The 26220-nt window shown below is 37.7% G+C and overlaps 2 protein-coding genes across 6 annotated transcripts; one reads left to right on the forward strand and one right to left on the reverse strand.

Annotated features, from left to right (window-relative positions):
- Positions 1-1710: 1710 nt before the first annotated feature.
- Positions 1711-13009, reverse strand: LOC136838678 (retinol dehydrogenase 13-like). Of its 3 annotated transcripts, XR_010853083.1 has the most exons (9): positions 12873-13009; positions 11762-12054; positions 9508-9600; positions 8120-8223; positions 7817-7940; positions 5846-6049; positions 5035-5150; positions 4054-4142; positions 1711-2233 (listed from the first exon to the last, which is right to left on the reverse strand). XR_010853083.1 is itself a non-coding variant. In XM_067104060.1 (8 exons), the coding sequence occupies exons 1-8, from the start codon at positions 11991-11993 to the stop codon at positions 2129-2131; spliced, it is 1071 nt and encodes a 356-aa protein (XP_066960161.1). In that variant the 5' UTR covers positions 11994-12129; the 3' UTR covers positions 1987-2128. The 3 variants fall into 3 exon arrangements, 1 of the variants encoding a protein (XP_066960161.1); XR_010853082.1 differs by lacking the exon at positions 12873-13009 and having other exon boundaries at positions 11762-12366; XM_067104060.1 differs by lacking the exon at positions 12873-13009 and having other exon boundaries at positions 1987-2233; positions 4054-4140; positions 5029-5150; positions 11762-12129.
- Positions 11847-26220, forward strand: LOC136838677 (sulfotransferase 1C4-like). Of its 3 annotated transcripts, none has more exons than XM_067104057.1 (7): positions 11847-11958; positions 20734-21006; positions 21618-21755; positions 23424-23619; positions 24339-24465; positions 25098-25379; positions 26035-26220. In XM_067104057.1, the coding sequence occupies exons 2-7, from the start codon at positions 20840-20842 to the stop codon at positions 26148-26150; spliced, it is 1026 nt and encodes a 341-aa protein (XP_066960158.1). In that variant the 5' UTR covers positions 11847-11958; positions 20734-20839; the 3' UTR covers positions 26151-26220. The 3 variants fall into 3 exon arrangements, with proteins under 3 accessions (XP_066960158.1, XP_066960159.1, XP_066960157.1); XM_067104058.1 differs by lacking the exon at positions 11847-11958 and adding an exon at positions 17146-17285; XM_067104056.1 differs by lacking the exon at positions 11847-11958 and adding an exon at positions 17167-17285 and having other exon boundaries at positions 20784-21006.

A 26220-nucleotide genomic window follows, 5' to 3' on the forward strand; every position in this document is an offset into this window, starting at 1 on the left:
AATGTGCTTCTGTTACATTCCAAGACATAATGTCTGCAATTTTACCACGTCTTCTGGCTATCCATTTTATTTTTATATATATATATATATATATATATATATATATATATATATATATATGTATATGATAATATATATATATATATAATATATATATATATATATATATATATATATATATATATATATATATATATACATAAATAAATAAATGAGAACAGATACAGAAGGTAAAATTGCAGACATTATGTCTTGAATGTAACAGAGGCACATCTGGGAACACAACTTTTCCCATCAGGTCACTTATCTGTAGAATGACATAAAATAAAGAGAAACAGTAAGAAAACCTAAAGACACCCTCCCGGAGTTGATGCCCACCTGCATAGTTTACAAGTTTAATTGCCCTAAATGTAATTTTGGGACGTATGTGGGACGACTCTCATAGGGGTGTCAGCCATGCTACAGGCTTAGCTTTAAGCAAAAAAGAAAATAGTGCCATTAGACTTCATGCCATATCTTGCCGCCATCACATACAATACAATGATTTTCAAATACTCGGACAAACAAAAAACAGCCATTCGCTTCCCTTTTTCGAGTCCCTCCATATTAAACAACAATCACCAACACTCAATAGCCAAACCACCTTTGTTCTATTGTTCATTGCATATTTTGCTTTCTCTCTCTCTCTTTTATCCACGTCATTTCATCCTCTTCCATTCGCAGTCTTCCAACTGGCCCAGTTGTCATTTAACTACGACATGAACAGTGGTCCTCCAGTATTTTGTATTACTGTACATTATTATTATTATTATTATTTTGAATACTCATGTTTTTTTTCTCTATCAGTATCTATCTGCTCAGTGATTTTATTTGACGATTTCTGTGTAGGACGTAATTCGTTATTACTTAGTCATTGCTCCTTTGTCAGTTTTGATTTGCAGTTAACTTAGGTTATGTTCCTTTTTTACTTTATATTATGTATTTTAAAAGTTTTGTCTATTATAACTTTTGATACTTTTAGATTTAGTCAATCTGTATAGTTTTCTTACTGTTTCTCTTTATTTTTTTATGTAATTCTATAGATAGATAAGTGACCCTGATGATGGGAAAAATCATGTATTCCCGAAAGCTCGGCTCTGCCTCTGCTCTATTCTAAGAAAACAATGTCTGCAATTTTACCACGTCTTCTGGCTGTCCTGTTCCTCCTTGAATTGAAGTTTTCTAGTAACGACAACATAACCAGGTATATACATATATATATATATATATATATATATATATATATATATATATATATATATATTTTATATATATATATATATATATATATATATATATATATATATGTATATATATATATATATATATATATATATATATATATATATATATATATATATATATATGTGTGTAATTTGTTGACCTAGCTATATTTATACGAACTATATTGTGAGTACGTGACACAGGCTTAGAAATTGTAATGGAAATACATTTTATATATATATATATACTGTAATATATATATATATATATATATATATATATATATATATATATATATATATATATATATATATATATATATATATATATATATATATATATATATGTGTGTGTGTGTGTGTGTGTGTGTATGTATGTATTTGCCACATGATATACATTGAATAAACCAACTTGTGCACAGGAAAGGATTAATATAAAGAACTGGAAAAACTATGTTGATCACTTTATTTATACACTTTAGGCAACAAGAAAAATCAAAAGTTTTACCAAACAAAAACTTTTTTGGGGGGCGGGGCGGGGGCTGTTTTCGCAAAGGTTTACTTACAACCTGACAAATCGTCCATCTATTTTCCAAAACAAACTCCCATCTTTATTTTTAGGGGGGAGGGGGACGAGTATCAGAACACTAATCCTTTTTAATGCATGCAGCTGTTGCAAATTGGGAAGGGGGGGAGACCATTCCAGCAGCTGTGTTGCATTAAATTGACGACTGCATCAGCAGCTGCGAGCCCACGTTTACAGTTCACTGACGGGCGGCGTTGGGTGTATTGGGCAGCTCTCTCTCTCTCTCTCTCTCTCTCTCTCTCTCTCTCTCTCTCTCTCTCTCTCTCTCTCTCTCTCTCTCTCAGATCGTCCGTTCCTGTGGCTGCAGCTGGACTAGGCGCTCGCTCATCTCCCAGACTTTCTTGGCCAGGCCTTCGTCAAGGGCCAGAGCAGAGGGCGCGGCCTCCTGCGGGAGAGAAAAACGAATATTAAAGTAATTATTTAAACACTTTTCACCTACTTATCATCCTCCATTCTTCCCACAGGACCAAACCATCACAGAACACTGAACTGTCTTTCCACTTAATCTATCAAACTTTTTTGTGACTGATGCGTGTCTAGATTTCCCATCTTTCAATTTTTCTTTACTTCCGCAAAGGAGAGTTGGCTCAGCATACTCATACTTTCTAACAGTAGCTTATTACCTCCTTCACTTCACCTGTTTCTGGTCACACTTTCAGCCATTCAATTATTTACCTTTGTATGCTTATTCTTTGCGCACATATACTCTTTAACTTGATCCTCTTACATACGCTTTCGAGTTCTTTCACTGGCTTTCTCCAGTCAGCGCAGTTTCATCTACAAACATCAGTCGTTCCACACTCTTTCATGATTGGCAACCGAATTTTATATATACTGCACTTGTTATGTCAAGAAGACGTAAAGATTTTTATTAAGCTTTTTTTATTATCTTTTTTTTTCTAGGTCCATGGTAGCCACGTAGGCATTCAACCTTTTACTTTTACCGTTGACCTTCGACTTTTTACTTTGACCTTTTACTTTTACTTACTACTTTGACTTTCTAATTTTACCTATTATGTTGGCCTTTTACCTATTGCTTTGACCATTTACCGACGTTGATCTTTTACTTTTACCTTTCACCTTTTACCATTGCCTATTACTTTAACCTTTTACTTTTATGTTACTTTGACCTTTCACCTTTTACTTTTACCTATTACTTTGGCCTTTCACCTTTTACTTTTACCTATTACTTTGACCTTTCACCTTTTATTTTTATCTTTTACTGTGATCTTTTACTTTTACCTATTACTTTGACATTTTACTTTTGCCTATTACTTTGACCTTTTACCTAGCACTGTGACCATTTACCTATTACTTTGACCTTCTACTTTTACCTCTTACTTTGACTTTTTACTTATTACTTTGACCATTTACCCAATCCTTTGATCTTTTACTTTTACCTATTGCTTTGACCTTTCGCCTTTTACTTTTACCTATTACTTTGACCTTTCACCTTTTACTTTGACACTTTACTTTTACTTATTACTTTGACCTTTTACCTATTACTTTGACCATTTACCTTTTACTTTGATCTTTTACTTTTATCTTTTACTTTGACCTTTCACCTTTTACTTTTATCTGTTACTTTGACTTTTTACTTTTACCTACTACTTTGACAGTTTACTTTTACATATTATTTTGACATTTTACTTTTACCCACTACTCTATCTTTTACCTATTACTTTGACCATTTACCTATTACTTTGGTCTGTTACTTTTACTTATTACTTTGACCTTTCACCTTTTACTTTTACCTATTACCTTGACCTTTCATTTTTACGTAATGGACCTTTTACTTTTAACTATTAACTTTGACCTTTCACCTTTAACCTTTATTTATTACTTTGACCTTTCACCTTTTACTTTTTACCTATTACTCTGAACTTTCACCGTTTACTTTGAAACTTTTCACTTAACTCGTAAGAAAACTTGATCCATATATCCTCTTCCTTGTCTAAACCCACTGAGGTCTTCCTAAATAAGTCCTTTTGTTAATACTGTAATAACTTTCTTAAACAAAATCGTGCCATCGACTTAATCTAGTAAGTTGTGAAATGTTATCCCCTTAATTCCCAGTCTCTTCAGTCATCCGTATCATCCATATCCTGTTATTAAGGAACAATTTATCCTCTCATCTAATCCTTCAAACCTCTCCTTCATCCAGACATTAATCCCTCATCCGTTTCCTGCAGCCAGCAGTCTTACCTTGCAATCCTGGAAGTACTTTCCGGACACGCTCTTGAGGTTCTCTGACACGGCTACGTGGATGGTGGTTTGGCCCCTTCGGCTGGGCTCTGGTAAAAGGGCGAGAAGTAATTAGTATATATATATATATATATATATATATATATATATATATATATATATATATATATATACTGTATAATATCTCATATTATATATATACTGTATAATAGCAATGCACCCAAGGAATTATATAATATATATATAGTTTCCCCAATATATATCATATATATATATATATATTATGCGTGCGTGTGTATACAAGAGTCGGATAACTAAAGAGATAAGAGTCAGAATTAATGTATTTCATCTTAATCTGATTAGTTGCATCAATTAGTGAGATGACCTTTCCTTACGAAAAAAAATTGTCGGTTTTGCGTTTTATATTATATATATATATATATATATATATATATATATATATATATATATATATATATATATATATATATATATATATATATATATATATATATATATATATATATATATATATATATATATATATATAATTTCTTAAGTAAAGGTCTGGCTCAGTACTTGAATAGAAAATAGTTTTAGAATATCCGTATATTTTTACCATCCACTAAATCTTGAGTGAATTTCTGCTAATTAACCTAAGTCATTCCTTTTAATGTACCTCCTCCAGTCATATTCTCTTTCTTCCATCTTACTTTCCTCAGTTATCTCCTGACAATTGTTCCAACAATATTTTCATCGCTGGATGACCTCTTCATAGGTCCCTTTAGGCCTAAATTTTATGTTCTTTTAATTGGAACGATCGTATCGTTTGTAAAATGATAGTACCACATTACAATAATAATATTTACAGTTGAACTTTTCATTTCCGGTTGTTGATCGTAAAGTACGCCATTTTCACACTATTGTAATGGTGATAACCATTACAGAAACCTAAAAGTACTCTAGACTATATACACGTACCTTGGCATACGCACTCACGAAGAGCTTAATGAAGAAGCCATACCACACGCGGGAGTTCATGGGGATGAAGATGTCGGTGTCCACCACACCTGGATGGACCGAATTACTCGTAACACCTGTAATTAACATGTGTATTTTGTTAGGCTGGAATATATATATATATATATATATATATATATATATATATATATATATATAATATATTGTGTGTGTGTGTATGGGAGAGAGAGATTTTTCATAATTTCTTTTACCTTAATGTTCTCTCTGTCATTTCACAGTTTCATATGTAGTGAAACCAAATTCATTAACATTCAAGGGAGACTGAACTTGACTATGGTCTGTTCACACCAACATAGGTCTATTCAAGCCATCATAGGCCTCTTCACACCAACACGGGCTTATTCATACCATCTTAGGTTTCTTCACACCAACATCACCAACCTAGGACTTCACACGAGCATAGGGCTATTCATGCCAACATAAAAGTATACACACGACATAGGATTATTCAAGCCATCATAAGCCTATTCACACCAAAATATGACTATTCAAGCCATCATAGGCCTGTTCACATCAACACAGGACTCTTCACACCTACAGTACATAGGTCTTTCAGACCAGCGTACGGCTATTCACACCAACATAGGCTTATTCATACCGACAGGCCTATTCACACCACCATAACATAGGCCTATTCACACCATCATAGTCGTATTCACACCAACATAGGCCCATTCACACCAGCATAGGCCATTCACACCATCATAGTCCTATTCACACTAACACAGGCCTCTCCACACCACAAACTCACCGGTTCCCTGCAGCTTCCGACAAAGCTCGTTGGAGAACAGGACGTTGAAGAGCTTGGTGGCGGCATAGATCTCCAGGGTCTTCAGCGGGCGGTCGTACTCGAACTTCATGTCGTTCTCAAGGTCGAGTTCCTTGACGTTCTTGACCCAAGTGTGACCGATCGAGGTCAGGTGGATTATCCGGCCAGACGCTTCTTTCAGGTTCGCTGGAAAGAGTCGTGAAATAAATTAGAAGGAGAGAGATGCAGAAAATTATGCTTCTTGGAAGTGATGAGACTTATGAAGTTATATTTTGTTGGTGTGAATAGTCGTATGTTGGTGTAACGAAGCTTATGTTGGTGTGAGTAGTCCCAAGTTGGTGTGAATAGGCTTATGATGGTGTGAAACGGCCTATGTTGTGTGAATAGCCCTCTTGAAGTCACCCCCTAATGTCTATTACCCCTTGAAAAGGAAGTCATCTTTCACTGATGACTTATTTTTGCGTATTTTTTGTCTAATTGTCTTTTTTTTTTTTTAGTTTCACATGCGTTACTCTTTTTGCCACCCTATGAATATCAGAGGAGTTACTTGCAAAACTTTTAAAATCATTAATTTTTCGGTGCCGTCAGTGACGAGAGGCAAATTTGGCGAGGCTTATGGAAATAGCTTTGAATGCGACTGTTGATTTTGTCTTGCAATAAACAGGAATATTGTAAAAAAAAATAAACAAATGTAAATAACAGAAATATTGTAAAAATAAATATATAAATACTCTTCAATATTTTCGAGTATATCAGACAATGAAGGAGCGGACGACCTAATTGAGACCATTAGATTTTATTATTATATGCCAGTTTTATTATTATTATTATTATTATTATTATTATTATTATTATTATTATTCAGAAGATAATACCCCTATTCGTATGAAACAGACCTACAGGTGTTCATCTGAAAGAAGTTACAGAAGATAATCTAGGAAATACAGAAAGAGATTAGTTATTAGAAAAAAAGTTGATTGATAAATCAATAAGTCAGTAGACAGAAATATAAATAGATTATTAGAATACAATTCACCTTGTATTTTAATAATTTACACTTCTATTTACTTTATGATTTATTAATTTATGGTACTAATCCACTGCAGCTTTGCCAGATATCTGTCGAGAGGTGCATCTGACCGCCATTTACCGTCGTGGAAGAGCTATCTATCTGTGGAGGACGGTAGAACAAAACCAGTTGCACGAATCTCTCCACAGCAAGGTTTCAGACAAACACCTGACTCATTTAAAAATCTGAAGAGTAATTTAATAGGATTAGACGCAGTTGGTGTGACTGCAACTCATGTTGAGTAATTTATAATACTGTACACTTTAAATATCATGAGCCACCTCTGAGTATATGCAATGAAATGATGTTTAGCAAGCCAGTCAAGGCATCAATCTTTAAAGAATCATTATGACTGTCTCGCGAGAACGTGAGGTCATTAAATTCCTTTGCATGGCGTTGGAATATTTAGTAGTAGTACGAGAGAATTGCCGTTGAAACGGCTCCTTTACGCGTTCTGTTTCTCATTTGCTTGAGTTTATTTAAGTTTGTCGTCTCTGTATGCCAGATATTTTTGATAAATTCCTTCCCATTCTCAGTTCCGTCTATATTTTTAAGTTCCTTCAGAGATGAGTAGTAGTAGTCGGAGAGATTCTTTTTAACGGCTCCCTAATTCGGTCTAGCAAGCATGTGAGTGTACCTTTTCTAGCTCATCGTCAGGTCTCAGCTGAAAGGGCCATAACACAGACACTACTATCGTAAATTTCTTCTCAAGGGACTCTGTAAAGAAACTTCATAGTACCGTCTACAGTGTGCCGCGCAATAGACATTGTAAGCGATACCCCCTCCCCCCGTAGAGGAAGTAAACATTTCAACCAGTTCGTGAATTGATAAGACTCAATAAGAAAGTGTTGCTTCTCTAAACCAAATGGAAAACTAGACCTTACGCATGAGGAGGTGCGTGAGCAGAAAATGGCCGAGGTGATTGGTAGCCACAGTGAGTTCCAACCCTTCGTCTGTGATTTCTTGGGGGATGTCCGCCACGCCTGCGTTGTTGACCAGGACGTCTACCTGTTTTTACAAAGAGAGAAACATTACTGAAAGCTAATTACTCAATCAGAATTCGGTTTTTTCGGTTAATTCATTTCAGAACTTCAACCTTTTGCTGTTCACTTAGGCATATCTCATTTATTCAGTGGTATTTTTTCGCATTTCATGGCTTCTTGTGCCCACGTTGACGATTCAGTTACCTTTCTATTCTGGAAAATCTTGGCAAACTTCCTGACGGAGGCCATGGAGGAGACGTCGATTTCGTGCACCTCAACCTTTCCCGTAGCTGTGCTGAGTATGTCGTCTGCGAAAAATAAATATTGTGATCCGCTTGCCATGAAGATTCTCTCTCTCTCTCTCTCTCTCTCTCTCTCTCCCATTCTCAGTCTTTGTCACCTAAACGTTTCTACTCCAGTTTCTCTCGTTTCCTAGAACGACGTCCATCCTTCATGCAGTGACTGTGTCTTTTTGAGGTTTGTGTGAGAGCAATCACGCGTCTGATTTTAGATACGTAATTGTCGTTTATTAGTTTTCTGTAAAAGAAAACTATTGAGATGGCTATTTATTTGTCTGTCCGTCCGCACTTTTTCTGTCCGCCCTCAGATCTTAAAAACTACGGGGGCTAGAGGGCTACAAATTGGTATGTTGATCATCCACCCTCCAATCATCAAATACCAATTTGTGGCCCTCTAACCTCAGTAGTTTTTATTTTATTTAAGGTTAAAGTAAGCCATAATCCTGCGTCTGGCAACGCTATAAAACAGGCCACCACCGGGCCGTGGCTGAAAGTTTCATGGGCCGCGGCTCATACAGAAAACTCTACTGCGCCGAAGAAACTTCGGCGCACATTTTACTTGTTTTAATATTGAAGGTAATAGTTGCATATGTAGTAAGTTAAAAAGATTTCTAGGTATTAACAGTGAAGGTCGTTTGAATTCCTGGGGCACTGGGAACGTAATGAGAAGGTAGTGAAAATGGAACCCTTCTCTGGTTGGCATCCAAGAGGAGTCACAGAAAAATGTAAAATGCTTAAGTCATCCTGAATTTAGCATGATGGCAGTCATAGAAAATGGAAACATCTCTAAACGTTGCAAGAGTCAGGGCAACGGAGCTACTTTTTGTACTTATTAGAATTCATTTTACATTTTACACACTGCTAGAACTAATTCCTTCAGACTTGCACAAAGAAAAGACATTTAGCGCGACGATCGTCTACCGAAGCATTACGCTTAGGCCTACCTCTCAGCACTCGTTTAATCATCAAAATCAACACTGAATTTTATATAATCTGAATCATTGGATGCTCCTCAGACAGTGTGAACGGAATACCATGTAAATGAGTGAGTATATTAAATATAAAAGCGGTTGCACAATGTCACCAAAGCCTTGCATCATAATGGTAGGAGTGGAGTCGGGTAAACCAGCAGCGAAATGAAATAGGCTTACGTGGCCTCTTATTAATTAAGACGAACTGATGAATCAGAAACGAAATACGGGTTTAACAAACCTCCAAAATAGAAGGAGATTTTATATTATAAACATATTTTGCACGTTAGGTGAAGGCCTACGTACTGGTACTAATACTTACCGCGAGCCATGTTCGCACTGATAACGTTCCGGCAGGCGAGGATGACGTTGGCTCCTCTGCGTGCAAGATCTCGTGCCGTTTCTAACCCAATTCCTGCAATAGTAGGAAACCGTGGAATTAAAAGTCATACCTCTCTCTCTCTCTCTCTCTCTCTCTCTCTCTCTCTCTCTCTCTCTCTCTCTCTCTCTCTCTCTGTTGTTGGTGTGTATGTATTGTATTAAAAAGCAGATGTTTCTCTCCCCCCCCCCTCATTCGTGTAGGTGTGTATGGATTGTGTAAGAAAGCAAATCTCTCTCTCTCTCATCAAGATACATACGTGAAAAGGATTGTTACTTATGAGACTAATAAATCTTGCTCTCGTCTTTGAATTTATATCTGAAATAATAAAAATGTCTTGAAGTGCTTACAAATATATATTCCTTTAGTAAATAAATGTGGGAAAATAGTAGGCTATTCCCAAAAATCTTTTTCTTATCCATAATCGCATCCTTTTCACCCAATAAAAATAATTTCGTGGACTTAAAACCTTCATTTTACTTATTGACTTAGCAGCTGACCAAATCTGTATAGCTGGATGAGGGTTGATTATAAGATTTACTATTATAGTGTCGAGAACTTTAAAAATCGACGAAAATAATATCCAGTCTTGTATAAATTTGGCAGAAGCCTTTCGATGACGTTCTGTTCATAAATACTCTACCTTTACAGGTACCACAACTATTGACTTACAGCAGTGCATTACGTTAGACTTGAAAATATAATTGCATTAGGGAACAATATGTCTGACATGCGTAGCCATTTGTGGTAAAGCTGCTATCTTTTCACGTAAAATTTACAAAAGCATACAAAGAGATTGAGGTATTATTATTATTATTATTATTATTACTACTGTAAGAAAGAGGAGCATATATCGTAGCATTGCGCAAAGATTCAAATATGAGGCCACAAAGTCACAGAATCTCTAGATAATTTGATGCTGCCATCTTCATTAGACCAAAGTTTCTCAGAAGGCCAGAGGAGATTTCTTCTATATAATACTAAAACTCTGAAACGTTTGTTTGTTTGTTTGCACACCAGAAGTTAAACAGGGCTGGTGCTGCCCGTAGACTTCCTCTTTCCCCACTCCCCCTTCCCTCCCACTCCCCTTCCTCCTTCCCTTCCCCTCCCCTCCCCAAATTTTCAACACTAAGTGACCCAACGGGTCACGGGTGGTCTAGTTAGAGTCAAAAAGAAAACCTGGAGATTAAATTACAAAAACGAATACGAAAATGGAAAAGTTTATATTCAATTATCTTAAAGATAGACATACTTAGAGAGTCACGATAGACAGAATGCTCATTCTCCGCGATGTGGGTTGACAGAATATTAGGCCTCGTCATTTATTCAAAGTTAGGAGCCGAGAATTGTCGGTAATATCGAACCATGAAAGATCAATCTTTATGATGAAAATAATTGGAATATATCAAATTTTGTCTTACAGCGTAAACCTTCAGATCAAAATGGTCTGCTGTCTATGGAAAAGGAATTGCATTTTACTTTTGAGATTAAAATTCATGACATTACATTAATGTGTTCAGAATGAGCAAGAAAACTATCAGTCATGTTTATCAACAAACCTCTTTAACAAAAGAAGCAGGAATTTGTAAATAACAGAAAACGGATGGCAGCATCACCCAGTCCTAAGCCCTGACGTCTCATTTAGAAGTGAAAGCAGCTTAGGCCTAGGCTAACAAATTACGAGCCTCGAAGTAGAATGAACACAAAATGGCAGCCGCCTATACCAACATAGGTAGTGTGCTTTAATCCATGTAATCAACTATTATTCTTCCTTAAAAAATGTTAGAGTATGTATGACTGAATATGGTAGGAAAACTGATTTGTAAAGCAATTTGGAACCCAGAAAATTAAACTTTTAGACGTAAGGGCATATCGGTTACTAATGTTAGTGATATTAGTCATGTTGTTACTATTATCAGGCCAGTAGTAGCTTAGTACTAGTAGTACCGTAATAGCAGTATGTCAAATAAGTTCGTTTTCTGAACGCACACCGCACAAGGTTTTTCAATTAATGTTTGTCTGCATATTAATTTTGTGTATGTGTGTGTGTGCCAGTTTCAACTAGCTTTCGATTTTAAATAATCGGTGATCTATTCATTACCAGATTGAGTATAGCTCCCCCAATTCAGTGAAATACAAAACAAAACTCATAGGCCTATCCTGAAGTGAGATCACAACAACTCGAGTAGAAACTTACCTTTATTGGCTCCTGTTATGATAACCGTCTTGCCCTTCATGCTGACTTTGCTGCGACAGTGAGGACAGGTCAGCCTGTTGTAGATGCGCACCGTAACTCCCAGCGTGACCCAGCCGATGATATTCGTAGGAGGGATGAAGAAAAAAGTCAGCACTAGCCTGATGAGGACGAGCAGATAGCTGGTCGTCCCGTCTTCGGTAGGTGGTGAGAAGGGAGGGAGTGCTTCGTCCATTACCGTTAAGAAAAATGTTCAGATTCGATTTTCAAAGCCGATATTAATATAAATGTCCAAACTGTAATAAACAAAGGGATCTTCGATAACTGAAGTCGATATGGAAGCGAAAATGGAACGAGAATACGTGTAAATATGTGACGAGGTTGTGAAGGACAGCCGTGACAGCGCCCAAAAACTTTCAGTAGTCGATTTTCTTCGCGATAACCAAACTAATAATGAAAGCGATACGAAACGAAAATGGAACGAGAATAAGGTGAGGTTATTATGAAGAACTGTAACAGTGCCCAGGAGGAGGACGTTCCTTTGCAAACTCGTTCCCTAAAAAGTGGTAGTAACATCACACGTTCACGATCATCGACATTCGGTTTCTAATTCGCCGTCAGTCACGCAGTGTCACGGACGACCAAGTCATCATGATTTGCGTGATCAGTTTCGTGTTTTTTCTCTCCTTCTAAAGGCATGATGTATTCGTATCAGGGCGAGGTTGTATATTTGCACTTAGCATGTCTTTCTCTCTTCTCTTACTTTCAACTGTTGACTGTTCATTTACACACACACACACACACATATATATATATATATATATATATATATATATATATATATATATATATATATATATATACATTATATATTATAGATATATATATATATATATATATATTGTATATGTATATATACACATATACATACACAACTTTTCCCACTTCTATTTGGGGTGAATGTTTCTTACAGCTTTCGTCCACCTGGCTCGGTCAAACACATCGTCCTCTGACAATTGTTTGTCTCTCAGATCTTCTCTAACTACATCTGTAAGGACTGGGGATTGAGTGACATACTGGCCGGGTGTTAACTGGTTTATTGGTAGTTCCTTACTGAGATGAATGTACAGTTGTTGTTTTAGATTTACCTAGCCTTGTGCCAGCACGGGCTCTTGCTCCCAAGGTCTACTTCTTGCTCCTAGAGCAGCCCGTAAGGAATGTACATGTTGTTGTTTTAGATTTAGCTGGCCTTGTGCCAGCACGGGCCGCATGCTTCTAGAGCAGCCCGTAAAGGAATGTACAGAATCTTCGAAGATGTTATCGACGTGTGCGAGCGGTAAAGTAGCATCTACACACAGACGGGTGAAAACAGAGGTACAGATTCGGGCATCTGTGTTTGTCGGCAGACAAACAGATGGCGATATTGAGAGACATGATTAACATACAGTGATGAAACATATATCAATGGAAAGGCCAGGAAATTCCACATGTGGCCAATTGCATGAGATTCAAGACAGATTAATGAATACAATGCAGTAGCATAATATATGTGAAATGGCGAGACGTTTGTCGTCTTCACAAACAGAAACATACATACAGTTTGATACAGAAGATTCGGTGGATCATTATGAGTACATGATTAGAATGCTTGCATGGTAATGCAAGTAGTGGTGATTGTACATAAATCAAGACAACAATGGTTAGAGAGAAACAGGCGGAAATATTGTATGGTTGAAGTCGCGCTCCGTTAGAGAAAGAAAACGAGATGCTCTTGTTTTGTCTTGTTCACTCCGATGGATGACGATTGACGAACGCACGAACACACACGTGTTTGGAAGAGACGATGTCGGGCTCTTACACATCCACCCACCTTCGTTTTGGTCTTCCTCTTGCTCTCCCATCAGGCACCTCCAGCTGCATCACTCTCCTCCCTACATATGTCTCTTCTCTTCTCATCACATGGCCATACCACTGCAGTCTTCTTTCCTGGACCTTCTTTGATAGTTCTATGACTTTATTAGTTCCTCTTATTCTTTCATTTTTGATCCTGTCCATTTTTGTTACTCCACACATCCACCCGAGCATTTTCATCTCTGCTGCATCCAATTTCTTCTCTTGCACTCTCCTTACCAGCCATACATCAAAGTTGGTCTCACTACTGTCTTTTACACTCTTCCATTAACCATACACTCTTCCTTTAACCTTTATATTGATTCTGCGGTCGCATAAGACACCTGACACCTTTCTCCAATTTTTCCATCCAGCATGCACTCTTCGTGTTATTTCTGCATCCAAATTTCCATCATCAGCCACTGCTGAACCAAGATACTTGAATTTTTCTGCTCGGTTCAACCTTGTCCCTTCCATACTAGTCTCGGATTCTTGATCTTCATTAAAACTTAGGTATTCAGTCATCCTCCTACTGATCTTTAAACCTCTGTCTTCCAGTACCTTCCTCCATTGCTCTAGTTTTGACTACACTACCCCTTTTGTTGGTGCCGCATAACACGCTGTCATCAGCAAACAACATCCTTATTCCTTGGGACAGCACGCTCATTATCAGGTCAAAAAGATATGGACTTAAAGCAGATCCATGATGTGAACCAACTCTTACTGGTATCCATTCAGTTAACCTAACACTGCTTCTAACCTGCGTTTTTGCTCCTTCCTACATATCATGGACCAACTTCACATACTTCTCCGGTGTTCCTTTGACTCGCATGCACTTCCAAACCTCTTGGCGTGGTACTCAATTGTATGCCTTTTCCATATCTATGAATACTATGTGCAGTCCTTTCTGCTTTTCCCAGTGTTTTTCTTTCATTTGTCGGAGGGCAAACACTGCATCTGTTGTTTCTCTTCCTGGCATGAAACCAAACTATTCTTCACCTACAGATGCTTCTTCTCTAATTCTTTGATCCATTATTCTTTCCCAGATTTTCATGTTGTGAGACATTAACTTTATTCCTCTGTAGTTTGCACAGCCCTGGATGTCACCTTTCTCTTTATAGATAGGCACAATAAAGTTTTCTCTCCATTCTTTTGGTATCTTTTCCTATTTTCTTTGCTAGGTCGCACAGCATATCTATTCCTTCTTCTCCCAGGCTCTTCCACACCTCTGTAGGAATTCCATCTGTTCCTATTGCTTTACCATTTTTCATCTTCTTTAGTGCCTTCTTTACTTCCTTCCTGCTAGTACTATGTGTCATACCAAGGTTCTGGAATCCATCTTCAAAGAATTTTCTAGGATTTTCTTCATTTAACAGTGTTCATAATATTCTTTCCACCTCTTCTTTATCTTATCCTCGTTGCATAAAACCACTCCATTCCCATCCTTAACCTGTTTTATATGGGAGTAGTCTATGTTGTTCTTGTCCCTCTACTTTGCAATTCTGTGAATTTTTCTCTCCCCCTCAGGTATTTCCAGCTCTTTGTACATGTTATCTAATGCTCGTGCCTTTTCTTGTGCAACTGCCTTCTTTACTCTTGTTTCTTATGTCTTTAGTACCTCTCCTTATCCTCTTAAAGAGCTGTCCATACTTTTCCCAGATCCTTTTTGCATCTTTTTTGGCTTTCACCACCTCTTTCACTTCATCGTTCCACCACCAGGTTTCCGTATCGTCAGGAGGTTTCTTTACAGATGTCTTTCCCAACACCTCTCCACCCACTCTCTTTATCACCTTACTGTTGTGATTCCACCAGTCTTGCACTCCCTCTAGCAATCAAACTTCCCTCAATACTCTCTCCTTAAATTCCTGCCTCGCTTCCTCCTGTGTCAGCTTCCACCACTAGATTGTTGATGGGACACGTGCAGGCCTACCTCTTACTGTTCTTTATTTCCAAGTCCATTACCACCACCCTGTGCTGTGCTGCCACACACACACACACACACACACACACACACACACACACACACACACACACACACACACACATATATATATATATATATATATATATATATATATATATATATATATATATATGTGTGTGTGTGTGTGTGTGTGTCGAATGTGTATGTATATGTATATGTATGTCAGTGTCCTGTCAACTTATCGAATTCCTCACATACTCTTTTTGGATATGCTTGTCTCTGCAAAGCGTTAGATGCAAATGCGAGAAAATGAAGTAATTCTGATGTCTGCAGCGGGATTCGAACCCTCATCCAGAATATCAGAACGAGGTCACGTTACTTCCAAGGTCATGCCTTGCCATGTAGCTTGATTCTGTCAATTTTATGAATATTAATTAATTAATTTATTTATTTATTTATTTTTACTCTTAGTTTTTGAGTAGAAGCTTAGAAAATCGGATTTTGTCATAAGGTTTTCGGAATTTTGGGGATAATTTTAGTTGCTAATGTAAACAGTACCAATAAACTAGCATTTCTGGTCGGTCACAATGGCTTTGGAGTTACGAAACCTTGCAATTCCTCCTAAAATGCCCTCCCAATACTCAAGGTAGGACGTGTTAGAATGACCGACCTTTACTTATTTAGCCTTTTTTTTTTTATTTAGGGCCTATTTTTTCCCTTCCAAAAGGGTATACCTAAGGTCTAAAGGGTCTAAATGGTATAGCCTACCCATGGCCTAAAAGATATACCCAAGGCCTAAAGTCTCTAAATGGTATACCCAAGGTCTAAAAGGTATACCCATGGTCTAAAGGCTCTAAATGGCATACCCCAGGTCTCAAGGACATACCCAAGGTCTAAAGGGTATACCCAAGGTCTAAACGGCTCTAAATGGTATACCCAAGGTCTAAAGGGTATACCCAAGGTCTAAAAGGCTCTAAAGGGTATACCCAAGGTCTAAAGTCTAAGTGATATACACAAGATCTAAAGGGTATACCCGAGGTCTAAAAGGTCTAAATGATATACGTAAGACCTAAAGGGTATGCGCAGGACCAACTAAGTGGATCCTTGAATCGACCCCGAGTCTAAATAAGAGGGAACTATCTCCTCGAGCACGTTTACAGTTGCCAACTGGACAGAAAGAAATGCTCTGTGAACGACATACCGCTATAACTGTCGGTTTGTGTAATGTAATCAATTATTTTATTCTGTACTCTTTTAAATGTGGAATTTTTTCTATTAATGGGAATCGAGGAACTCATTTTAGCTTCAAAAATATCAACCTGTTTATGAGTGTTTGGTTCGTAGTAAACAAATAAATTGTCTGAAAAAACCAACTAATGGTGTTTGAGGTCGAGATTTGTATGATATTCTTGGGGAATTTTAAGCTCTGCAAAAGTATATGTATTTATGTATGAATGTATGTACATATGCGTGTATGTGCATGTGTGTTTGTGTTTGTGATACAGGGAGATAGAGGGAGATAGGAAGTGATTGGGTACAGCGGGGTGGGTAAGGGTATCCCCACAATGTCCGAGCCTTCAAGGTCGTGCCCAGCAGCAGCCTTGTGGTAGAATCAGCAGGCGAGAGTCACAGTTGTGTTCACGAAGGGTGTTGTACAAGGGTGGCGTTTAACCAAGGATTTACTTTACAGTGTAAAAGACACTTGAGTTTTTGGTAAGTTATGAGATATCTTTTGGTGTTTTTGCTTAACTTTATGTATTGTGGGACTAAACTTAATGAGATATCTTTGGTGATTTTGCTTAACTTTATGTATTGTGGGACTAAACTTTATGAGATATCTTTTGTGTTTTTGCTTTACTTTACGTATCGTGGGGCTAAACTTTATGGTTATGAGATATCTTTTGGTGTTTTTGGTTAACTTTATGTATTGTGGGGCTAAACTTTATGAGATATCTTTTGGTGTTTTTGGTTAACTTTATGTATTGTGGGGCTAAACTTTATGAGATATCTTTTGGTGTTTTTGCTTAACTTTATGTATTGTGGGGCTAAACTTTATGAGATATGTTATGGCGTTTTTGCTTAACTTTATATATTGTGGAACTAAACTTTATGAGATATCTTTTGATGCATTTTGCTTAACTTTATGTTTTGTGAGACTGAACTACGTATCACACCACTTACCAAACTTAATGAAGGTTAAATCTGAAAGATTGCCGAGAAGAACTGAAGAACTGATCAATCATTTTAAACTGAAAGTGTCTTCCATGTGAGAAGGAACGAATTATATAACTGATAACTGGCCCTGAAGGAATGATCTCTTTGTAATATGTAATCAGCATCAAGACTTGTGTGATTCAGTGAGTGTTGGAAACCTTCGGAGCTTAAGATTTAAGTGAAACCCATTAGTGGAGAGTAGTGCCATCAGTGCACCTCACGCCGTGCACTGTAGGCATCTATAATAATAAAATCCGTGTGGATCTTTCTTGTTTGTCTTGGGGTGGGGTAGGTAGGGGATTGGGAGGGTAGGGGAGACATGAAACATCCACCTTTCTCCTGCAAACCTGTTTGTCCGCCCCGGGTGGGGCCGGGTCAGGTAGGGGATCGGGAGGGTAGGGGAGACATGATGGGCAGTGCCGGGTTCCAGCGCAGTGTAGCGCGCACCATCAAGCTTGTTACTTGATAAGGTTCTTTGCAGTGTCCCTTAGGCCCCTAGCTGCAACCCCTCTCATTCCTATCACTGTACCTCCATTCATATTCCCTTTCTTCCATCTTACTTTCCACCCTCTCCTCACAATTGTTTCAGTATTGTTTACAGCTCTGAATGACCTGATGGGTCCCAGCTCTTGGTCTTTGGCCTAAATTTGTATTCGGTTCAATTCAGTTTATATCAAATTTTGAGTAAAGTCCGCAGTTACGATAAGGAATGTCATTCCTACACCCGAAATGGATATATAGCCCTTGGCGACAGACGGTTGTAATCTATCTTGCGATAGATTAGTTGTTTTATAGTCTGATAAGGATGACATTTGTTATGTAATTTATGTGTTTTTGCACTTTATTTATTCTTGAGAATATCAATGTTAATCATGGTTCGCTTCCCACTTTTTATTATTATTATTATTATTATTATTATTATTATTATTATTATTATTATTATTATATTCAGAAGATAAACCCCTGTTCATATATGGAAGAAGCCTACAGGGGCCATTGACTTGAAATTCAAGCTTCCAGAGAATATGGTTTACCTTCCTTCATAACATCTCTCTTCCGTCTTACTTTCCACTCTGACCTAACAACTGTTCCATAGTGCAACAGCAAGGTTTTCATCTTGACACCTTTAATGGCTTTTTACTGTCAATTTTCGTTTCAGCGCTTAGCCTTTGGCCTAAATTCTATCTGTTCTATTCTTGTGTATTGTCATTGTTTGTAATATTTCCCAAATTTGGCTTGAGTGTAATCCTGGTTGTAGAAATAACTTATTCTGTGAGTTTCGAATCTATCTATCTATCTATATATATATATATATATATATATATATATATATATATATATATATATATATATAGAGAGAGAGAGAGAGAGCATCAGGTTAGGGGAGAAGGAGAATTCCTTTATTCCCTTTCAATGTGCTTTATTATGCTGACGTTTCAGAACCATGTGTCCCATTTTCAAAGCTGTAAATTAAAAAGATAACAGAATTAAAAATAGAATCAGATTTAAAAAACGATGAAAAAGTTTTTGCATAAAAGTATAAAAAGAAACACAATAGAAAGGAACAATGTTACCAGATAGCGCTGAAGGCAAGAGCTGCTTGATACTCGGGTCCGTTTTGGTTCCAACGGAAACTCACGAGAGGTAGAGAGCTGTTGACGTGGACTGAGCATTTAATTGGGAACTAGTTATTTAATAAAAAGAGATTCTAGTATTGACAGCTGGTGGTCATTCGGAGCTTTGCTTATTATTTTAAAATCCTTGTAATTGATATTTGCATTTTTTCCCGTGGTCTCTTATGCATGAAAATTCGGGGTTTGATAATTTAGCACCTGTTCGGTAACATACGCCACGCTGAGAGTAATCTCACCTTCAGCAACCTACGAGTGGAGCCCACATACTTCCCCAGGTCACGTCTGGGCCAATTAAACAGGTAGATGACTCCTGAGGTCATCAAAGGGTGCAGACTTTCTTTATATTTAAACAGAGATTTGTTCGTCACTGGAGTATTAGGTATTAGTTTTAATTCGACAGCCGGTAAATATTTGTTTATTACTTGTCGTAAGTCTTGGTAAAAGTGTTTATCATAGATAAGCGGGACACTTGCATAGGAAGATAGTTTAGGTACTCTTGGTATTTTGAGTTTTGGATGAAAAATATTTAAAAATTTGCCCAAACGTTTGTAAAAGAGCTCAGATGGGGAACAGTTGTTAATAAAATATTGGTGGAGATATAGATTTCCTCGTGAAAACTATTCCAATCAGATGTTAAACAAAAGGCCCTGTGGAAGAGAGTAGACAGAATTGAACTTAAAATTAAAGGGACAATGACTATAAAAATTAGAACCCAGACGGGTAAAAGTTTTTTCCCTAAAAACCGTAGGATTAAAATGATCATCACGTCTTGAAACCATTATATCTAAGAAGGGCAATTTATTTTCACTTTCATATTCGATTGTAAAATTTACAGTATGTTTGGATGCACTTGGTTGGCATATTCAAGGAATTCATCTGCTCGACCTTTGTTCCTAAGCAGCAGAAAGGTGTCATCAACATATCTGCTGTAAAAAAGGGGATGGCAAGCCAAAGGACAATCGTCCAACAGGCGCTCCTCCAGGAAGCACATAAAAATATTTGCGAAGGTAAAACCTAATGGAGATCCCATGGCCATACCATTAGTTTGAACATACGCTTTCCCATTAAAAATGAAACGCCAGCGTAGTAAAGCACATTGAAAGGAAATAAATGAATTCTCCTTCTCCCTTAACTCGATGTTGCTCATCAGGTTTAAAGCAACCGCCTTCTACTTCGATTCTATATATATATATATATATATATATATATATATATATATATATATATATATATATATATATATATATATATATATCTTCATATCGATACTTGCTATAATCCTTACATACATCTTATAACAACAATCTTTTTAGCGGTCTGTACGTAGAAACATTTGTTCAGTACTCCTACCTGTCACTGACAGAAGAAGCCACAAGCCTGACTACCACCAGGGAAGAAGAAGAAGAAGCCCCTTCGAAAATGGCGTCACCTTTTCCTTTTGAACTAACTCGAATGGAAAGGTCTGAAGAGGAACCACTGCAGAAGAGGTTCCTGGCGTACACTGAAGGCCTTGTTCGAGTGCAGCCCAGTGGCTACGTGATGCCTTCCCAGTACTCGAAGTTTGCTGACAAATACTACAATTTCTGGTAACTATCCTCATCATTATTCAGTTCTGTCATTTCTGTGAAATCGAACCGTGTTGACATTTTGCAAGTCTTTTATGCTCTTGATTTTCTGACCCCTGAAGACTTTGTTTCATTATTATTATTATTATTATTATTATTATTATTATTATTATTATTATTATTATTCAGAAGTTTAACCTCTGTTCATATGGAACAACCCCACCAAAGGGGCCATTGACTTAAAATTCAAGAAGCTTCCAAAGAATATTGTGTTCATTTGAAAAGAGTAATAGAATATAGGAAATACAGAAAGAACAGATCAGTTTTTGGGAAAGAAAAAATAACAAACAAATTAATAAATAAATAGATAAATAGATAAAAATTTAAATAAATTATTAAAATACAAGGAGAATTGTATTAGGTTAGTAACGCACTGCGTCTTTGCTTGAATTTTGAGGTTCAAATTGCACTACAGTACATCCTCAGTAGGAAGACTGTTCCACACTCCAGCGATGTTAGGAATAAAGGATCTCTGGAACTGAGAAGTTCTACAGCGAGGCACATTTAGTGTACGTTTTTTTTTTCTTGTTAGCTTTAGACTCATCCTGAACTTTTTTTTGTTATTTATTTAGCTTCAGAGAAGACGATGTGGTTATAATGACCCATCCTAAATGTGGCACGACCTGGCTTCAAGAGATTATTTGGACCATGAGAAATGGCGTCGACATTAACACGGATCTAGCCCTCGACGTCCGATCTCCTTTCATTGAGTAAGTGTTTCCTCTCTCTCTCTCTCTCTCTCTCTCTCTCTCTCTCTCTCTCTCTCTCTCTCTCTCTCTCTCTCTCACTCTCTGTGGGCTGAGCCCAAAGGAGACCGTAACTTGTTTCTTGAACAGATGAGAAATAGAATGTAAGAAGATTTTCAGAGCTCTCTCTCTCTCTCTCTCTCTCTCTCTCTCTCTCTCTCTCTCTCTCTCTCTCTCTCTCTCTCTCTGGGCTGAACCCCCAAGGAGACTGTAACCTATTTCTTGCAACAGATGCGAAATAGAATCTAGGAAGAGTTTCATTTCTCTCTCTCTCTCTCTCTCTCTCTCTCTCTGTGTGTGTGTGTGTGGACTGAGCCCAAAGGAGGCTATAGACCTATCTCATGAAACATGGATGCGAAATAGAATATAGGAAGAATTTTAGAGCTCTCTCTCTCTCTCTCTCTCTCTCTCTCTCTCTCTCTCTCTCTCTCTCTCTCTCTCTCTCTCTCTCTCTGGGCTGGACCCCAAAAGAGGCTGTAACCTATTTCTTGAAACAGATGCGAATAGAATATTGAAAGTTTCAGGGCTCTCTCTCTCTCTCTCTCTCTCTCTCTCTCTCTCTCTCTCTCTCTCTCTCTCTCTCTCTCTCTAACTGAATGGACATTTGTCCTTTGCTAAGGAAGCAGTGAATGATTTATATCTTTCTCCCAGGCTGGTAAAGAGCTATTGCCTTTAGCGCACCTCACGTGGTGTACTCTAGGCATTACTACTGATCTATTTTCGGGATCTCTTTATCGTGTGCTGTCCAACCACTCCAACTCCCTCTTTTCAGATTTTAAGCTCTGAATAGCCTGAAATGCCCCAGTGCTTGAATTATTATTATTATTATTATTATTATTATTATTATTATTATTATTATTATTATTATTATTATTATTATTCACGAGATGAACCCTATTCATATGGAACAAGAACACCACAGGGGCCACTGACGTGAATTCAAGAAGCTCCCAAAGAATGTGGTGTTCATTTGAAAGAAGTTACAGAAGGTAAAAGGATATACAGAAAGAGGAGACCAGTTAATAAAAAAGAAAAATAAATTAACAAATTAATAAATATAAATGGATAAAAATTTAAGTAAGTTATTAAAATAAAAAGAAAATTGTTTTTAGGGTAGTAATGCATTGCATCTTCGCTTGAGCTTTTGAGGTTCCAATTGAACTTTTGAGGTTCCAGTTGAACTTCTGAGGTTCCAATTGAACTTTTGAGGTTCCAGTTGAACTTTCGAGGTTCCAGTTGAACTTATGATATTCCAATTGAACTTTTGAGGTTCCAATTGAAATTCTTTGAGGTTCCAATTGAACTTTTGAGATTCCAGTTGAACTTTTGATATTCCAGTTGAACTTTTGAGGTTCTAGTCAATTGAACTTTTGAGATTCCAGTTGCGCAATTCCAGTTGAACTTTTGAGATTTTGACTTTTGAGGTTCCAATTGAACTTTTGCAGTTTAACTTTTAAGATTCTAATTGAACTTTTGAGATTCCAGTTAAACTTTTGAGGTTGCACTTGATCTCTTGAGATTCCAGTTGATGTTTTGAGGTTCCAATTGAATTTTTGAGATTCCAATTGAACTTTCGAGTTCCATTTGAACTTTTGAGGTTCCATTTGCACGATATAAATTTAATTTCCACAGATTCGATTCCTTAGAGGGTCCACATTTGAAACCCTTCCAGCCTACGGTGGACGCCTTCAACGAAAGAAACCCAGGAAGAGATCACAGAGATGTTGGACTGCATCTAGAAGTGACGATGCGAGCCCCCTCACCACGCACCATCAAAACTCACCTTCCATTCGCATACCTCAACCCAAATCTATTGGACACCTGCAAGGTGAGAGGCCCCGACTTTTATCACGGCAGCATCAAACATTTAAGTGAAGAGCCAATTCATTCATGTTGCTCTTTCTGCTGCTGACGTCTCCTGAATTTCAGGTGTATCGGTTTTATTTTCTGTTCCATCTTATTTCTTCATTTATCACCTCTCTCTCTCTCTCTCTCTCTCTCTCTCTCTCTCTCTCTCTCTGCAGGCTGATTCTGGTTAAACTAAGATATACTTAGAACCCTCTTGGATTTATAATAAGTCTTAGACTCTGTCCATAAAGGTTTTCAGCTGAAGATTTAATATAAAGAAAGATAGTTGTCATATGTATGTCCGCAGTGAGATATTCTCCTTAGGGAGGCAGTGCCGTGAGTGCACCTCACGCGGTGCACTGTAGACACTACTTGGGATTCTTTGCAGAGCGTCCCTTCGGGCCCAAGTTGCAACCCCTTTCATTTATTTTACTATACTTCCATTCATATTCTCTACCTTCCACCTTACTTTCCACCCTCTCTTAACAATTGTTGCATAGTGCAGTTGCGATGTTTTCCTCCTGTTACACCCTTCAAACCCTTCTTTACTCTCAGTTTCCCTTTCAGCGTTGAATGACCTTATAGATCCTTAGGCCCAAGTTTTATGTTCCGTTCCATTCCATTGTGAGACATTTCTTAGTTGTCACACTTGGCGTAAATTTTCTGTTTTTTAATTGCCCCAAATGTTTTTTTTCTCAGGTCGTCTATTGCACCCGGAACCCGAAGGACGCTTGCGTCTCTTATTACCATCACCAACGACTGGTCAGATGTACCGAGTTTATCGGAGACTTCGCCGAGTTCGTGGATTACTGGTGCCAAGACCTACGTGAGCATTAATTTCCTATTTTTTCCCCCTGTCTGTTAGTTGTGGTAATTGTCTTTTGAAGACGGAATATTGCTTTCAGTTAAATCTCTCTCTCTCTCTCTCTCTCTCTCTCTCTCTCTCTCTCTCTCTCTCTCTCTCTCTCTCTCTCTCTCTCTCTCTGTTATTTTTACTAATTTTCTTCTCAAGACTGAATGTTGTTTTCAATTAAATCTCTCTCTCTCTCTCTCTCTCTCTCTCTCTCTCTCTCTCTCTCTCTCTCTCTCTCTCTCTCTGTTATTTGTATATACTAATTTTCTTTTGAAGACCGATTATTGTTTTCAACTAAATCTCTCTCTCTCTCTCTCTCTCTCTCTCTCTCTCTCTCTCTCTCTCTCTCTCTCTATTTGTTTGTATATACTAATTTTCTTTTGAAGAATGAATATTGCTTTCACCTAAATCTCTTTCTCTCTCTCTCTCTCTCTCTCTCTCTCTCTCTCTCTCTCTCTCTCTCTTATTTGTATATACTAATTTTCTTTTGAAGTATGAATATTGCTTTCAATTAAATTTGTAAAGAAAATCTTACGAAAGAGACTACGCATTTTATAACTTTGTCAAGAAAGCCTTACGAAAGACCACTTTCCTTCCCCATGGAGTCACCCAGGGACCATTCTGGTTTCACGTCTCGGAAGGCTGGGCGCAGCGCAGCCACCCGAACGTCCTCTTCTTATTCTACGAAGACATGAAAGAAGACATCCTGAGGGAGCTTCGCCGCCTCGACGATTTCCTAAACACGGCCCTGACGGAACGGCAGCTCCAGACGGTGGCAAACCACACCAAGATCTCCAACATGAAGGCGAGGGGCACGTCTGACCCCACCGAAGCAGCCACCCGAATCGGGCGCTTCGTCGAAGGTGAAGAAGGGTTCATCAGGAAAGGTGAATAATTATAATTTTCTGCTGTTTATTGCGTGCATGAGCTGTTGCCGTATAGGCCGAAGCATAGAACAAAGTTTAAAGTTTGCTACAATTAAAAATGTTTGAAAACCGTTCTAAAGGCATTCTTTAATCTTGAAAAACACAACAGTTCTTCTTATCTGCTTCCTTGTTTTTACTGTCATTTGAAGAGGATCCTAGTGTGGCTCCCCCGTAGAGGGTAGTGCCGTCAGTGTACCTCACGCGGTGCACTGTAGGTATAACTCAAGGCTCTTGGCAGTGTCCCTTCGGCCCCTAGCAGCAGCCACTTTCATTCCTTTTACTTTGCCGACGTTCATATTCTCTTTCTTCCGTCTTACTTTCCTTAACCCTCTTCTAACAATTGTTTCAGCATTATCTTCAGGCTGAATGACCTAGTCATAGGTCCCAGCGCTTCTTTTGGCCTAAATTTTCATATTCCAATTCCAGTTCGTAGTATGGCTCTAAACTGCTGTGTTTTTCAAGATCAAATTATGTCTTCAAAACGGATTTGTTACGTATTTAACTGCTTACACGTACGAGTACATTAAAGTTTGCTGCTTTTCCACCACGTGGACCCAACCTGTAGGATGAAAAACTCGAGTAAATCACGAAAGCTAAAATGTCAACACTTTTCCAGGTGAATCTGGTGGCTGGAGCAGCTATTTCACTCCTGAGCTGGAAGCGAAGTTCCAGAAGTGGATGGATAAGTGGGCACACGTAGCCAAAGAAGTTCCGTTTAGGTACAAAGTTTAAGAATACCACAAATGAAAAGTGCTCCATGTTATTATTTTTAAATTCATCACCAAATAAATGAAGTTATGGT

Source organism: Macrobrachium rosenbergii, chromosome 5 (assembly GCF_040412425.1).
Source record: "Macrobrachium rosenbergii isolate ZJJX-2024 chromosome 5, ASM4041242v1, whole genome shotgun sequence".
In the NCBI taxonomy this organism is placed as follows: Eukaryota; Metazoa; Arthropoda; class Malacostraca; order Decapoda; family Palaemonidae; genus Macrobrachium; species Macrobrachium rosenbergii.

Excerpts from the sequence above, each read along its gene's own strand:
- LOC136838677 (XM_067104057.1), top strand. The coding sequence starts at position 20,840 with ATGGCGTCACCTTTTCCTTTTGAACTAACTCGAATGGAAAGGTCTGAA. Across the intron at positions 21,007-21,617 it reads GACAAATACTACAATTTCTG|CTTCAGAGAAGACGATGTGG; the intron begins GTAACTATCCTC and ends TTATTTATTTAG. Across the intron at positions 23,620-24,338 it reads ATCTATTGGACACCTGCAAG|GTCGTCTATTGCACCCGGAA; the intron begins GTGAGAGGCCCC and ends TTTTTTTCTCAG.
- LOC136838678 (XM_067104060.1), bottom strand. The coding sequence starts at position 11,993 with ATGGACGAAGCACTCCCTCCCTTCTCACCACCTACCGAAGACGGGACG. Across the intron at positions 9,601-11,761 it reads CATAACAGGAGCCAATAAAG|GAATTGGGTTAGAAACGGCA; the intron begins GTAAGTTTCTAC and ends CTACTATTGCAG. Across the intron at positions 6,050-7,816 it reads GCTCACGCACCTCCTCATGC|CGAACCTGAAAGAAGCGTCT; the intron begins GTAAGGTCTAGT and ends GACTCTTTCCAG.